The sequence below is a fragment of the Choloepus didactylus genome, chromosome X (genome assembly GCF_015220235.1).
Source record: "Choloepus didactylus isolate mChoDid1 chromosome X, mChoDid1.pri, whole genome shotgun sequence".
NCBI classification, from domain to species: Eukaryota; Metazoa; Chordata; class Mammalia; order Pilosa; family Megalonychidae; genus Choloepus; species Choloepus didactylus.
The window spans coordinates 85,595,725-85,613,624 of NC_051334.1; the positions used below are offsets into that span (position 1 = coordinate 85,595,725).

Here is a 17,900-nt window from a genome sequence, read left to right on the forward strand (position 1 = left end):
TTTTAAATTTTTTTAGTAGTAAAATATCTCTAAGATTATAATACAATAATGTATAAATGGAAAAGAGGCATTTTTCATTTCTGAGCTCAATACATTTTAATGGTTTTAATGTGAGAATAAAATTATTGTGCCATATAGAAACGTCAGATGTAAAATATATATTCTAACACTTAAACTAGGGGAGATGTATCAAAACAGGCAATACTCTTAAAAACAGTGGCTTTGGATATGGTAAATATGGGACTGTCTTTGTGGTATAATTTTGTTACAAATCAATACAAGATTATCCTACATATAAAGTTTAACTTCTCGACAGTTTCCTAAATTGGGCTTCAATTTTGGAACTAACTTCCCTAGAAAGTTTGAATATTAACTACAGCGATTCAGTACCATAATTCACTAATTTATCCATACATGTGTATATAAGAAAACCTAAAATTAAATTTCCTATGTGATTTCTAACAGCTTAAAGATATGCCAAACCATTAAGACAACAATGAACATTAAAAATTTCAGTGCTACTTTATGTCTACAAACATATATATATTCCTTTCAGCATGATATAAACATTCTTACAGAATATTCAATAAAATGTCCCAGAAACATATCAGCTCAGACCAAATACCAGGAGCATAGCAAAGAGGCACTAAGAATACCCTCCCCCCACAAAGAGTGGTTCCTTTTTTATTCACCTTTCACCCCCATCCACATTTCAGACACTGATTGCTCAGAGTCCCTCCCCAAAAGGCACCATTTAGATATTAATTTTTACATAACACAATATACTTGGTTGTCTATATTCTATAGAAGACCCATTATCAGAGGAAAGAAACTTTCTACTGGCCTTTACCATCACTCTCTATTTGATGATTCTCTTAAGTTTTAAGAATACTACTTAGCTTTATTGACCTTGTTAGCTGCAATTGCAGTTTCCCTGCTATGAACTAGATTCTCTATAAATCTTCTTCTGCTTGAAAGATTACCCCATTTTGGCAAAAGATTAAACAACATTTCCTTGATTTTCTCCAACAATCTATCATATATTTAATCTGAAAACTGATATACATAGTATTTTATAAGTATAGATATATTTTTCTTGTTCCAACAAGATAATTATAGCCCTGAAATGAAAATCTGCACTAAATTTCACCAATATAGAACTCTGCTATAATTTCACAATTACATACCACGATAAATATTAAATGGACATTCCATCACACTTCTATTTAGAAATTTGGCACCATGTTCTATCTTTTCAAAATTCAATTCCTTATATAGTCATGGATTCTGACTCTGTTAATTTGCTCAAAAAGTATATATAGGCACTATTTAAAAATCACACACAAACAAGTGGGACACATACTCCACTGTCAAAAATTTCTAAATGAATTCTCCATATGCTAACTTTCTATAGATGGTTAGCCAACATGGTTGTGTGTATGTTAACTATGGGTAGACAGACAAAGGTAGAGGCAGCTCAAGCAGATGGAGGGAGGGTTACTAGCTCTAACTCCCTTCTCCTTCCTACTCATTTCTGCATTGCTAGCTTTAGATCAGTGGATCTCAAACTTTAATGTACAATAAAACAAACTGGGGGCACATTCTTGACCTCATCCACAGAAATTCATATTTATTACGAGTGGAGTCAAGGGACTTGCATTTTTAGTAAGTACCCCATATAATACTAATGCAGATGTCCAGAATTCTGTGAAACAATGTTCTAGATATGTTTAAAGTTACCTGAAGGCCATAGGCAAGACTTTGTACGGAATCTGAAAATCTTTTGGGTGGTGTGGAATGACACATGGTATTCTGGCATATAAGTATTATCGAACTAACATGTGGAAGAATAGAATGCTAAGCTTCTTGAGATAGCTTAATAGCCACTGAAGACAAAGGTTTTTTGTTAAATGGCGTTTAACCTTTTCTGCTTCAGAGCTCAGGGAGAAACAGAAGTTATTTTTAAGAAGTGCTTTTAATATACATGGGCGGAAATGGAGGTATTTTTATTAAGCATATCAGATTTTCCAATATGGTGAAAAACAGCAATTTAAACTCATGTTTTCATTTTTCACTTGTATTTACCTCCGCGTTTTTTGAGATTTTCAGTTTTCATTTTACTTCTGCTTCTAAATTCAGGCCCTTTAAAATCATCTTTGTCTTCATTCAGCACTGGCTCTGGTTGTACAATCACTGTACCTAGAATGATTTCATTTAAAAAACCATTACACATATTAAATGTGCAAGTGAAGTTCAAGACTTCAGTTCAGTTAAAGCCAACATTGCTGGTACATTGTCTGGTTCTTTCAAGCTTTCATTACTTGTATAAGGACCTCTCAAGAGTAAATAATACAGGGAAATAATAAAAGGGCCAGGTGTCAACAATCAGGTCACTTGTTGAAATATAATTCATGAAAACAGTAAGGGGAGGAATATAAACTAATTATAATAGAAATGTGTGAATCAAGTAGAAAGCCTCAGCCCAGTTCTGAATTTTTTATAGTGCCTATCACAAAGCAATTATGAATATGAACACCCATGCTAAGTTCATTAAAGTTTATAAAATAAGTGGACTGGGGGGGGGGCATAAATTGACATGCTATTCTTCTCACAACCCAGATAATAAACACAGAAAAATATTTCTTAAAGGGTTGTTTTGTATTACTTTTGGGGGAATGCAGCGGAGGACAATCTGAGAAGTTTGTTCTGCTATCACTGCTGTGCCTATTCTGCAGCACTTCCCAACCAGTACGTTGAAGTTTCAGTTCCCTGCAAAGTCCTTAAAGAGCTTTAAACAGAAGACTACTTTATGATACTTAAGCTGAAGTGCCCTCTAACAATAAATTGTAGAATGAGAACAACTGTTGGTCCCCACTGAAATACTTCTAGAAAGAATGTCCTTTCTTAACTATAAAACATGTAGATTGAGAACAGAGGTTATTAATTTAAGTTTTCATTACATTCTCTCAAGACCAAATAAAACAGTGGCATGGTAAAAAGGGTCCAGGTCTCAAGTTTACCTACATTGCTGGGGCTTAGTAATTGGGCATTATTGTCAATGACTAAGAAAGTAAAAGCAGGTAGTTGTCAGGAGTTGTCTCTCTGAAACATGGGCCTACGTTATTCAACAAGCAGATTTTGGCAACTCATAGCATCTAGTTGTTAAACAAGTCTCTGAGCCTCTGAAAAAAAAGGATGAAGGGAGTACAGATTATTGAGATTTTACAAGCTGTGGTAAATTTAAATACTCCCCATCAAAAAACTTTATTCACAACAACCATTTGATGTATATACTTTTAGAGAAGCCCCAACATTTGAGAACTAAAGATTTATAATTAACAAAATAAGAGAACTCTTTCTGAAGATTCTTCTCTAAACGGAAGCAAAGCAGCAGAGTGGAAAAAGCACTCACTAGCTTTGGATTCAGGCAGACCTGGGTTCAAATCTTAGCTTCTCAACTTAAAGCAGAAAAAGTTCCTTGAGCTCTGAATTTGTTCCTTCATCTCTATAAGTAGAAACAACAGCTACCTTACCGGTTGTTTTGAGAATTAAATGAGTTAATTTTGTAAGAGTATGTTACCTATACATACTCAATATAGCATTATAACAATAATAATAACAATCCAGAATTAATCTTATGAAACTAGTCTATTTTTATTTGGTGGGGGAGAATTAAGCTTAGTTCAAGTTAGTAATATCCCATACTCACTTTCTTCCCCCATACCATTAAAAGAAAGCTTTGAACTACTAGCTCATAACAATCCGGTGGCCATCATCAACACTCCCAGTAACAACCACTGAGAATATAACAATCCAGAGTGAGTCACTGCCTATGAGACTCAGACTCATATATAAGCTGTTTCTGCCCTGGGCCACCAAAACCATTCCATAAAATTGTCATAGACAATTTGCAAAGCTACATAAATGATAGGCCCATCAGTTTTCTTTTCTCTTCTTCCTCATTCATTCCTTTACTTCATTTCATTTTTCATATTTTGTAACTCCTAATTTATCTTAATCAAGCAAAGTACTATCCCTCCCACATATATTTGTAAAACCCCCCATAATTTAAAAATGTGTCATGAAAATATAAATATAGACAGGGAACAAGCTTTAGCAAACACTGCAGTAAACTATCTGACTTTGAGAATAAATTTGAAAAATCTGCTATGAGCCTTAAACCTGCTATTTAACAAAGAAAAAAACTCTAAAACTTTAACTCTTTGAAACACATCCCGAGTCATTCCCTCATCATCCAGTCAGACTGCTCTCAGACTTGGGCTTTGAAAAGTCCAAGATTTCCAGTTGACTTTTCCCCCAATCTCATTAAGGAGGTTGTAAGGTTAGAAATGAAGCCACTGAAAGGTATGTGACAAGCTTTTTAAGGCAGATAATTGCAAGAAGTACACCTAAATTTATCTTTAATAGTTAACTCTGGCTCTTAGCCTTAGGGAATTTAAGAATGCATTTTAAAGGTTTTAAAAAAGTTTTCAGGAACAGTCAATTACATTTTTATATAAAGCAAGCACATTAACATTTACTGAACCAAAATGTATTAAACATTTTAACCTACTTTCACATTCAAGTATAATTTGGAAAGTAAAGCCTTTTTTCTAAAAACCAAAGAGAAAAGAGATTTTGTTCTTTTCAAAGCTAAATGTATATTCTAAATGTTTAACCTCAGTAACACATTATATACTGCCATACTAAACACATTCCCAGACCACCACTATCAAAATGCCAAGTTTGGTCTTTGACACACAACTACCAGTAATCAAGTTCCAATTTCACAATATTATTTTTAAAAATATTTTTCAACTTTAACATCATATAAAAAATTAATACACATTACCTTTTGGCAAGCTTTGCATAGTAATATCATTTTCTGAATTTTCATTAGAAGTATCTTCATTTACAGTTTCATCCAAGGGTTTTTCATCATCAGATTCTACATACTTTGTTACAACTGAAGGTTTCCTAGGAAAAAATTAAGTCCATAGAATTATGGACACTTCTGACAATTGAAACAACCCTCAAAAAACACATATGACAGTTTTAGATTGAGCAGGGGCTCGCAACCAGGGATGCACATCACAATCGCCTAGAGAAGCACACATTCCTATACCAAACCACCAAAGATTATGAATCAGTGGGTCTGGGGTAGGACCAGACAAGTGCATTCTGAAAAAGCTACTAGGGAGAACTTGATTGGCACCCACCTTTAAGAATCATTACTTTAGAGAATAAATTAATAACAATTAAGTTGTCTTAATAGCTAAGCTGAAAAAATTGAATAAAACTATACTGCACAGTATATTTAGCATTATGGTATACATGGAAATCATTTCATGTCTTATATACAATAATCTTCGACAATAAAGTACAGAAATCCTTTTTTACCACTCTTTGACCTCCTAATTATGTTGGCTATCCTTTCCAACATCCTAGATAATTTCTAAAAATCACATATTGCCTCTTTCAAGGCATTCAACCTTTCATGTGCCCCTTTTCTCCCTTTTTTGGGGGGGCTCATATATTATCTCAAAGAAATACTGCTAATGCCACTAATATATAATATACTCTCATCAGAAAATTCCTTTAAAAGTTAAAGTCTGAATTCTTGAAACCAGGTGATGGATACAGGTAGTTCATTATATTCTGTCCATTTTTTTAATATGTATTTTTATATAAAATAGTTCGCTTAGAAAAAGAAGTAAGTTTAAGAAAAGATCATTATTTTTAGAAACAGAAAATAAAATAACCCAAAAAGGTAAATAACTTTTTCCATTCAATATTAACCAACCTCTTTGATCGTGATGATCCCGAAGATTTGGATTTTTCTGAAGCGCTAGTTCCCTAAATGTCAGAAATAAATACAAAGGTGAGTGAAACTCTCAAAGCAACATCCCTAAAATTAACTATTCCCCTGTAGTAAGACCTTTGGTATAATGATATACTATTTACATGCCTAAAATATTTTTCTAAAAGCAGCTTCAAAAATAGTTCTTATTTACTGCCGTTTCCTTGATTGAATGTTATTTTTGTGTTTTGTTACTGTTGCATTTTTATGAGGGTGGGATACAGTGCTATATCACGATCCTGGCCCAAATCAACAAAGAAGTAGTCAGATCCCAACAGAGGTAGAGTTTTAAGGATATGAAACTGTGTCACTCCTCTCTATCCAAACACATGGCTAGGAGTACCTCTACAACTTGCTTAGGGATACTATGTTTATATTCATTTTGCTACTATCTCCAGTATATTATGCTGCATTATATTTTTTACAGTAGGTGGAAAGAATCTCAAAGCCATAGTGCAGGCCTGGGTATCAGGTGAAGGATCCCAGGATGAGTTGCTATAATGATGCTTAGGAGAGTATGAATGCCCAGTTTCAAGACAGCTCAGAACCAAGGCATCATTACCATAACCACCAACCCCAACACCACCTATTCAGTATGATAACATTTAAATACCTATCTACTATCAAGCATTCAGTTGGCTGAATTTAGGTAAACTGCTAAAGTGAAAAAGAACAAAAACAATTACCTTCACAAACAGGACAAGTACCTAAAGTATTATAAAATGACATCGGGGTATTGTCATAAACTTAAATATGTGCATGTATTAGCCAGAGTCAATCTGATGACAAATACTCTCACTGCTTATTAGTAATTAATATTTTTAAAATGCTTCAAATTATTCTTACCTCTTCCCTGCTGTTTTCCATCATATCAGAGTTATTTCCAGAACCACTGATTTTATCTAGAATAAAAGAATCAGGAATATTTATCTCTTCAATGCATTATCAAACATAACACCAATATTTACAACTCCATGAGTCCATTTTCCAAGCTATGAAATATGACCATATTAGTAATACATTGCCCACGTTAAATTAAAACACACCAAATAATCCTAGAAGTTTTCTGATTAGGATCGCTTTTTTAAAAAAAAAAAAAGTTTTATTCACACACCATACAATCCATCCAAAGTGTACAATCAATGGCACTCAGTATAATCACTGAGTTGTTCATTCATCACCACAATCAATTTGAGAACATCCTCATTGCTCTGGAAAAAAAAACACAAAATCCCATGCCCCTTATACTCCCCTTTATTGAGGCTTAGCACTGGCACAGTACCTTTGTTACAACTGATGGGAGAATATTACATATTACTGTTAACTATAGTCCATAGTTTGCATTAGTTGTATTTTTCCCCACATACCACCCTATTATTAACACCTTTTAGTAGTGACATACATTTGCTCTAGTTCATGTAAGAACAATCTTACATTTGTACAAGTAACCACAGTCATCATCCACAACAAGGTTCACTATGTTATACAGCCTCACGTTTTATCCCCTAGCTTTCCTTCTAGTTTAGGAATACACAACCCTAAATATCCCCTTTCAGCCATAACCACACCCATAATTCAGCACTGTTAGTTACCCTTACAATGTTGTGCTACCATCACCTCTATCCATTTTCAACATTAACAATAAACCTTATTAAAAATTCTGTACAAATTAAGCATCAGCTCCCCATTCTCCACCCTCTTTCTGTCTCCTGGTAACCTGTATTCCAGAGTTTAGCTACAAGATTTTGCTCATTATAATTAGTTCATATTTGTGAGACCATATAATATCTGTTCTTTTGTGTCTGGCTTATTTCACTCAACATAATGTCCTCAAGGTTTGTATATGTTGTTGCATGCATCAGGACTTCATTTCTTCTTACAGCTGAATAATATTCTATAGGATGTATATACCACATTTTGTTTACCCATTCATCAGCTGATGGACACTTGAGTTGTTTCCATCTCTTGGCAATTGTTAATAATGCTGCTATGAATATCAGTGTGCCAATGTCTATTCCAGTTCCTGCTTTCAGTTCTTCTGAGTATATACCTCGTAGGAGGATTGCCAGATCATATGACAATTCTATACTTAGCTTCCAGAGGAACCACCAAACCATCTTCCACAGCAGCTGCACCATTCTACAGTCCCACCAGCAGTGAATAAGTGTTCCTATTTCTGTGCAAACTCTCCAGCACTTGTAGTTTTCTTTTTTTTTTTTAATAATGGTCATTCTAGTAGGTATGAAACATATCATTCTGGTTTTGATTTGTGTTTCCCTAATAGCTAGTGATGTGGAGCATCTTTTCATGTACTTTTTAGCCATCTGTATTTCCTCTTTAGAAAAGTATCTATTCATCAGGTCTTTTGCCAATTTTTTAAATTGGCTTGTTTGTCTTTTTATTGTTGAGTTGTAGGATTTCTTTATATATTCTGGATATCGAACCCTTATCAGATATGTAGTTTCCAAATATTTTGTCCAATTCAGAAGTTTCCTTTTCACCCTTTTAATAAAGTCCTTTGAAGCACTGAAGTATTCAATTTTGAGGAGGTCTTATTTATCTATTTCTTCTTCTGTTGCTTGTGTTTTGGGTGTAAGGTCTAAGAAACCACACCCCACTGCCAGATCTTAAAGAGGCTTCCCTACATTTTCTTCTTGGACTTTTATAGCCCTAGCTCTTATAGAATCCCTCTCTTTTGGCACACTACAACTTTCCTATAAAGACTTAAATTTCTAAAAAGAACACTTTTGTAGCAAAACATTTTCTATTGTAATTTTCTATGACATTTCTCCTTAGATGAAAATTTAAGCTTTTTCTTACACTAAAAATAAAACCTAGTAATAATAAAGTGTATTAGCCATTGGGAAAATGCAAATTAAAACCAAAAAAGCATGTGAAAAGATATTCAAAATCAAAACCACAATGAGAAACCTTCTCATACCCACTAGAATACTATTAAATAATGGAAAATAAGAGTTGGGGAGGATGTGGAGAAATAGGAACACATATTCACTACTGGTAGGAATGTAAAGTGGTGCAGCAAATGTGGAATACAGTTTGGCAGTTCCTCAGAAAGTTAAGTATAGATTTACCATATGACCTGGCAATACCACTTCTAGGCATATACACAAAAGAATTGAATCGATGTGCAATATCTGGGGACTCAAACAGATTATTTGCACATGGATGTTCATAATGGCATTATTCACAATCGCCAAAAGATGGAAGCATCCGAAGTATCCATCAAACAACTATGGATAAACAAAATGTGGTATATACATACAATGGAATATTTTTCAGCCGCAAAAAGGACTACAGTTGTGCTACATGTGACAACATGAAAGAACCCTGAAGACATCATGTTGAGTGAAATAAGCCAGACAGAAATGGGCAAATATTGAATTATTCACTGATAAGAAATAATTACAGTAAGCAAACTCATAGAGTCAGAATCTAAAATACAGGTTACCGGGGGACAGGGTGGGGACAGGGAATAGGAAGTTAAGGCTTAAAATGTACAGAGTTTCTATTTGGAACAATGGAAATGTTTTGGTAATGGATGGCAGTGATGGTAGCACAACATTGTAAATGTAACAACACTGAAATATATATCTGAATGTAGTTAAAAAGGGAAATGTTGAGTTGTACATATGGTACTAGAATAAAATTTTTTTAAATAGTACAATTATAAAAATGTGCTTTCATTAATTGTAACAAATGTATTACACCAATGTAAGGTGTTATTAATTGGGTGGCATATGGGAATTCTATATTTTATGCATGAGTGTTCTGTAAACCTACAACTTCTCTAATCAAAAAAAAAGTTACGAGTGATTTCAGAGTTATAATTTATGAAGTGTTTAGAACCATGCCTGGCATATAATAAATGCGCTGTAAATATAATGATAATATTAAAATACCCAATTTCACATGAGGCATAATTTTCTACAGTATTTTTAACTGTATGATTCCAAAAGCATTGCAGAAAATCAAGAGCAAGGGGCAATGAGAGTGTGTGCCATGGATGCATAGTCAGTAGGAAATTTAAACACAAAAAATAAAACTGACTAAATATTGGTCTGCTTTTTAGTTATCACCATGTACTGGCAATTCTAAACAATGTCAGTGACAAAATACTCCCTGGTGGGTGAATCACTCCCAGAGCCCTGTCTTTCTTGGTATTCCACTGCAGATAATAATAGAAAGGCAGGTATTTTTTTTATAATCCTTAAATAACAAAATTCTACTTTTATGATCCAAAACCAAGCATCATGTACACTTATAAATCACTATTTGTGGTGCCATTTATCAGATAATTATTCCCCAGACATAAATAAAGACTGAATTATTAGCATCATAATGTTATTCATCAATCAATTAGAATTAATAAATTGGTATTAAGTGGTAACTAGTGGGTGTTCTTTTTAAATAACTTGCACTTAGTTATTTAATGTCATTCCTGTTAAACTGTAAGACCCATGAGGGCAGGAAAAATGTCTAACCTGTTCAACGATAAAATCCTAGTTCCTGGCACATGGTATATATTCAATAAATTTTTCTTGAATGCCTGAGTTACTTACTAAGGAAAGTTTAAAAAAATATCTTTTTTTTTCATGCAATCCTACAACAATCATAAAGTTGCATCCCCTTAATCTAATACTGGGAGAACTTCTGGGTTACTTTTTTTAGTTCATGTGCTATTGACATGGTAGATATTCAAAACAGAAATTAATAATAATGATGATATTGATAAGAGTAATATCTAACATTTATTGAGTACTTACTAGGTGCTAGACAGTTTTCTATGCACTAGACCTGCCTAAGATCATTGAATCTTCACATCCGTAAATGGGAGGTACTATTATTATCACCATTTTATAGGAAATAATTCCTTGTCACAAATGATCCTCTTAATTGGTGAGGCAGTTAGGGAGAATAGAATAGAACAGAATGTGGGAGGTACTATTATCATCAACATTTTATAGAAAATAATTTCTTGTCACAAATGATCCTCTTAATTGGTGAGGCAGGGAGAATAGAATAGAATAGAGCAGAACAATGTGTTGTACAAACGTAAGAAGTGTGGCATACGAATTAAGAAAAAAAAGTCTACTGAATTCCTATATATTAGCAATGAAACAGGATCTGAATTTCAAAAAACAATAGCATTTACAATAATTCAAAAAAACTGAATTACTTAGGAAAAATTCTAAAATACAGTCAATCCACATTATTCATAAATGCCATATTTGTGAATTTTCCTACTATATAAAATTTATAGTATAACCCCAAAATCAACACCTGCAAGGGTTTCACAGTCATCCGTGGAAATGAACAGCTCTGCAAAAACAATTTAAATAACCAACCCAATCTGCCTGTTCCCCAGCTGAGTTCAAATAAAGCCGCCTTCTTTCAGCTCTCATGCTGTAAACAAGTGTCCTTTAACATGGTATATCTACTACCATAATTCTGCATTTTTGTGCTTTTTGATGGTGATTTTGTTCAAAGTGGCCACCAAGTGCTGTCCAGCGATCAAGAGTTGGCTAGTGTTACTACGCACAAGAAGGTGCTAATGTGCCTTATCAAGAAAATACTTGTGCTAGATAAGCTTTGTTCAGGAATGAACTATAGTGTTGTTAGCCATGTGTTCAATGTTAATGAATCTACAATATATATTAAGCTCTCTTTAAACAGAAACACACATAAAATAACAGTAAGTTTTAATTGGTTAATGAAAATTTTATGACCAGAGGCTCACAGGAATCTACTCCTGTATTTCCTCTGGGACCAACAGTTCAGTATTTGCTAATTCAGTGTTTGAGGTGGCTTTACAGAGCATAACTACTATGAACAACAAGAATCAACTGTATAATATCTCAATATTCTGTCATCAACAGTAACAAATGTACCATACCAATGCTGGGGATCAATTATGGGGGATGGTATAAGGGGTATAGGATGATTCGGGTTTTCCCTTTTTCTCTGTTTTATTTTGGGGCGGGGGGGGCTTCCTGGAGTAATGAAAATGTTCAAAAATTGATCATGTTGATGAACGCTATGTGATGATACTCTGAGCCACATTGGATGGATTTTGTATGGTGTGTGAATATATATCAATAAATTTATATTAAGAAAAAACAAAAAAGAATCAACTATATGAGCAAGATGATTATACAAAAACCTACAAAATACTGGGCTCAATAAGAATTTCTGTTGACATTTTTTCCTGAGATGGGTTAAATTTTCCTTTTCCTTTACATGTATCATAATTTTCTGTTTGGTAACTATACATGTCAGATGATATATTGTAGCAACTCTGGATTTTCATTCTGTGTGCTCCCCACCCTACATTCATGGGTTGTTGCTGCTGGCCTTTTTCCCCCCTTATTTCTTTAGTAATCTCTCTGCACTGAATCTGTGGAATCCACCTACCCCAAGGTATGCAACTGCTTATGTCTCTGCTCAATTTTTTTCTTTTAATTTGTCTTTTAAGTTTCAATCCCAACTCCTTAGATTTGATTCCTATGTCTGCATAGCTTAGTGGTCAGCCAATGACTGGATAGAGGTTATGCTCAATCACTTCAAGCAAGTATAGCTTACACTCTCTACTGATGGATCTACAGATCTGTGAATGGTTGAGAAACAAAAAATTCAGGCAGTTTTCAAACCTGGCCCAGGTTTTACTTTTTGTCAGGCCCTCTCCCATCTCCTCTGCATGTGTGCAAAGCCTTCCAGTCAGCCAGGGGTGTTTAGAGTGCTCAAAGGCCTTTAATGGGTGTCTTATTTCCCAGATCATTCTCATAAATTACTAGTCTTCCAGCTGGTGGCATACCACAACCAGGACCAAAACCAAAGGCCAGCTGAGCCACTGACCTATCCTGTTGCTTTGGCACCATGATCATGACTGTTACTAACAATGGCGCCGGGCACAGGGTATAAAAGGAACACAGAACAGCCCCAAAAGAGAACATTACAGACTCCCAGTATTCTTATTCTAAGCTGAATAGACTTTCATTAATAAACACCTCTCAATTTGTTGTTTGCCTTTCACCAGTTTCCAGAGAGACCTAACAGTTGTTTTTGACCATTTTAACCAGCTTCAGAGTTGTTTTTTAGGAAAAGGATTGATGACCACCTCACTCACCCATAAAAGTTGTTCTTTATATTTTTTATGCTGTTTTCAATTGTCAGAGTAGATAATTTCTATTGGTCTATCATCAAATTCACTGACATTCTGCTATCTCCACTCTGCTCTTAAATATAAACAATGATTAATCAGAAATTGTGTTTCTTAATTCTAGAATTTCAAATTGGTTCTATTCAACAGTTTCTATTACTCAACTGAGATTTCTTATCCCTCCATTCATCATAAATACATTTGTCTTTCAGTACCTGAACACAGTCATAATACCTTTAATACTCTATTCTATGCTAATGGATTAGTATCCATTGACCCATGAGTATGGGTCACATTTTCCTGTTTCCTCATTCATCTAGTATTTTGGATAACATATTGGACATCATAAAAGATACAGGGAACACATGGCATTCTGTTATGATCTGCCAAAGAGAGTTGATGTTTTTCTTGTAGCAGATAACTAACTTATCTGATACCAAACTCTAAACTCTCTACCCTGTAGTGGGAAGCAGCTGAAATCTTTCTTCTTTTCTTTTAGCCCTAACTCGGCTGCCTGGAGTCTAGGCCACACTTGGGTGATTCAGCCAGAAATATAGAGTTTTTTTGCAAAATTCAGGGTTCCCATCCTGTGGCTCTCTCCTAGGTAGCATATCCCTCCTCATTTTACACCTACTGTGGTCTAAAATTTCTTCCTCTGAGACCTCATCCAATAAGAATATGGATTTCTATCAAAATTTTAACTGCAATAGGTGGCATGAAGTGGGGCCTACCCTCAGGCCAAAAGGCTAAACAATGTGTAATTCAGTCATTGGTATTTCCTTCTTCTGTGTGTTAATGCCCCTCTACTCGGTGTACAACGTTCACATATTTGCTTTTTGTAATTTGGCCAGAGTTTATAATTGGTATCTGTGGGTCCAACTGGAGCTACTCCACTATTACCAAAAGCAGAATTTCCCAACTAACATGTGAACGCAGGAATATGACAATATACTTCATTTCAAAGGGAAAAAAAAAGAACTTTAAACAAATATTTATTGCTAGTTAGGTTTCTTTCATTGTGGTGATATGGGTTACAAATTCTGAAAATATGTCTGTAAATGAGGATTAACAAAAGAATAAATAAATTGAAGATTTCTTTTGGTTGGATAAATAAGTTAAAAATAGGAAAAGGGGAAGAACAGAATGATACCTGTGGTGCTGACTTATCAGTATCAGTATCACCCATGAAAATAAAACACATGTAATGACTTTTTCTGTGAAAGGACCTGAAAACAGAGACTCTGGTGGCAATGAGCACAACATGAACCCAGATCCTGGTTTCTCAATACCACAACCTATTAAAAGTTATCAGAACTTCTTGGAGATTCCAGGGTTGGGAAAAGAAAACACAAAGCAAGCCATGAACAAATTGTAGTACCAGAAAGAAAGAGCAAAAGAAATAATGACAAATTGCAAAAATGACACAGGAGCCACCCAGAAGTTTTTTCCACTTGCCAAAACTGTTACAGCTGAGCAACAAAATAAATAATGATAGTAAAGACAATGCTCATGGGGGAAAATGTGTATTAGTGAGTACTAATATAAATAAAAGTGATGAAATATCATCCCGATAACTCTATCATGTAATATAGCAGAGTTATCCTTGGAAAGGAGACACTCCACAGTAATCAACACAGTGCGATACTGACACAGGATAAATATATAGGTGAACTGAACAGAACTGAGAGATTAGAAATAAACCCTCGTATCTACACTTAATGATTTTTTGACAAGGGAGCCAAAACCACTGAATGTGGAAAGAACAGTCTCTTCAAAAAAATGGTGTTGAGAAAATTGGATAGCCTCACACAAAAGAATGAAGTGGGGATCTTTCTTACACAACATGCAAAAAATAACTAAAAATAGATCAAACAACTGAATTCAGAGCTAAAAGTATAATAAAAGTCTTAGAAGAAAACATGGGATCAATTTTCATGATTCCGGATTCGGAAATGGCTAGTTACGATGACATCAAAGGCACAGACAACAGGAAAAAAAAGGATAAGTGGATTTCATTAAAATTAGAAACTCTATGTATCAAAGGACACTATCAAGAGAGTGAAAAGACAACCCACGGAATGGGAGAAAATAGTTGCAAATCCTAGATAAGATAAGGGTTTGCTATAGAGAAGAGATTCACATTAAACCCAAAGACGAAAATAGGTTGAAAAGTATAAGGATGGAAAAAATATTCCACACAAATAATAACAAATAATAACCAAAAGAGAGGTTGGGTTCAATACTAATATTGAATGAAATAAACTTTAAATTAAAAACTTGTCATAAGAGACAAAGAAGGGCACTATATATTAATAAAAGGAGTCAATTCACCAACAAGATATAACAATTAAAAACATATGCTTTATGCACATAATCACAGAGTCCAGAAATACATGAGGCAAACACTGACAAAACTGAAGGGAGAAATAGATAAAGTCTCCAGCTATTACTGTAGAAGTATCTATTTCTCCCTTCAAAATACACCACTTCCATCAATGGATAAAACACCCAGACAGAAGATCAATAAGGAAAGAGGAGACCTGAATGATACTATAAATGAATTAGACCCAATGGGCATACAAAAAACACTCCACCCAACAAAAGGAGAATACATATTCTTCTCAAGTGCAAATGGACCATTTTCCAGGATAGACCAGATGTTAAGCCACAAAACAAGTCACAATAAATTTTAAAAACTGAACTCATACAAAGTATCTTCTTTGACGACAATGAAATGATGCTAGAAATCAATTAACAGAAGGAAAACCAGAAAATCCACAAATGTGGAAATTAAATGCCATACTCTTAAACAATGGGTCAGTGAAGAACCCACAAGGGAAATTAGGAAATATCTTGAGATGAACGAAAGCAGAACACATTATACCAAAACTTACAGAGGAAACAAAGACAGTGCTCAGAGAGAAATATATGGCTATGAATGTCTACATTAAAAAAGACATCAAATCAATACCTAACTCCATACCTTTAAGACCTAGAAAAAGAAGAGCTAACTAACCCTAAAATTAGCAGAATGGAAGAAACAATAAAGATTAGAGCAGAGATAAGTGAAATAGAAAATAGGAAAAGTACAACTGAAAGAATTGGTGAAGCCTAAAGAAAGGAATTTGAAAAGATCAATAACATTGACAAACCTTCAGCTAGATTGACAAAGGAAAACAAAAGACACAAATAACTAAAAATCCAAAATCAAAGGGGGAACATTACCACTAATCTTGCAAAAACTTAAAGGATTATAAAATAATACTAAAAAAAATGTATGCCAGCAAATCAGATAATCTAGGAAATGTACAAATTCCTAGAAAGGCACAACTTACCTACACTGACTCAAGTAGAAATAGAAGATCTCACAGACCTGTAACAAGAGATTAAATCAGTAATCAAACACTGCCCAACATGAAAAGTTCTGAAATACACGGCTTCACTGGTGAATTCTACCAAACATACAAGAATTAACACCAATCCTTCCAAACCCTTCCAAAAAACTGAAAAGGAAACTTTTCCTACCTTTTTCTGTAAGGCCAATATTACCCTAATATTAAAGCAAGATAAAGACATGACAAGAAAATAAATCTACAAACCAATTTCCCTGAAAACAGATGCAAAAATCCTCAGTAAAATATCAGCAAATCAAATCAAGTAAAGTTTTAACAGAATTATACACCATGAACAAGTGGGTGGTTCAAAGGGTGATTCAACATGAGAAAATCACTCAATGTAATACACCACATTAACAGAAACAAGTAACAAAAATCACACGATCATCTCAATCAGTACAGAAGAGACATTTGGCAAAATTTAACACCCTGTTAAGAAAATTAAAATGCCCACCTCCACTGAGCTTTAACAGGAGGAAACAATTTCTGAAAAAGGATTTTCCAGAAGACAAAACAACTGACCTACAGGGGCTTTCGGAGAAAGTGTAACACACCCTATAGAACTGCAGATAAGCAACACTGGTGATCAATCAGTTTCAGTCTAGTAGATAGCTTATCAAAAGGAAGAAGTAAACCATAATAATCAATGTATATATGCTCCACACTTTGTAAAAACCTACTACATAAAATGGAAACTTAACATCAGCCAATCAGTACGTTTCCTCGCTTACTTCCCTGTTCGCCCTTATATAGAAGATTCATCTTTCCATTCCCTCAGCACAGCCTCCTTCTACGTTCTCAATGGGAAGCTGCCTGACTCAAAAAATTGCGCAATAAAGCTGTGAGATCCTAAAACGCATCAAGTTTTTCCTAACAACACATTTATTATGATTAAAAACATTTGGAAAAATAAGAATAGGTGTTAAGTTCCTCAACACAAAAAAGGGCATATATTGAAAACCCACAGCTAAAATTATACTCAGTAGGGAAAGTCGGAAAGCCTTCCACTTGAGGTCAGAAACAAGAAAAAGATGTCTACTTTTATCGTGGCTATTCAGAATTTTACTGGATGCTTCAGCCACGGCAATTAGCAATGAAAAAGAAATAAAAGACATCCAAATTGGAAAGGGAGAAATAAAACTATCACTTCTCACACATGACATGGGCGTTCACAAAGAAAACCCCCAAAGAATCCACAAGAAAACTACTGGAACTAATTAAAGAACTCAGCAAAGTTTCACAGTACAAGATCAACATGTAAAAATCAATTATACATTAGAAACCAACAAAGGATATTCTGAAATGGCAGTTTTAAAAGACTTAGTATTAAGATGTCAAAACTACCCCAAATGATCTACACATTCAATGGAATATCTATCAAAATTCCAGCAGTCAAGTTCCGGGAAGATTAGGAGAAAGTAAAATTCTCCTGCATGAAAAACATTAAAGGAGAGAAAGAGCTCCAGAA

The 17,900-nt window shown here is 34.3% G+C and overlaps 1 protein-coding gene across 1 annotated transcript in view; it reads right to left on the bottom strand.

Annotated features, from left to right (window-relative positions):
* The window catches only part of LOC119522684 (transcriptional regulator ATRX-like), a gene marked incomplete at its 3' end in the record, with an annotated part of 138,311 nt that overhangs the window by 11,280 nt on the left and 109,131 nt on the right, over positions 1 to 17,900 (bottom strand). The window contains exons 3-6 of the mRNA XM_037821225.1: positions 6,707 to 6,762; positions 5,804 to 5,856; positions 4,853 to 4,977; positions 2,086 to 2,199 (exon numbers count right to left, since the gene is read on the bottom strand). Coding sequence (XP_037677153.1) covers positions 2,086 to 2,199; positions 4,853 to 4,977; positions 5,804 to 5,856; positions 6,707 to 6,762 — 348 coding nt within the window. The remainder of the gene's footprint in view (positions 1 to 2,085; positions 2,200 to 4,852; positions 4,978 to 5,803; positions 5,857 to 6,706; positions 6,763 to 17,900) is intronic.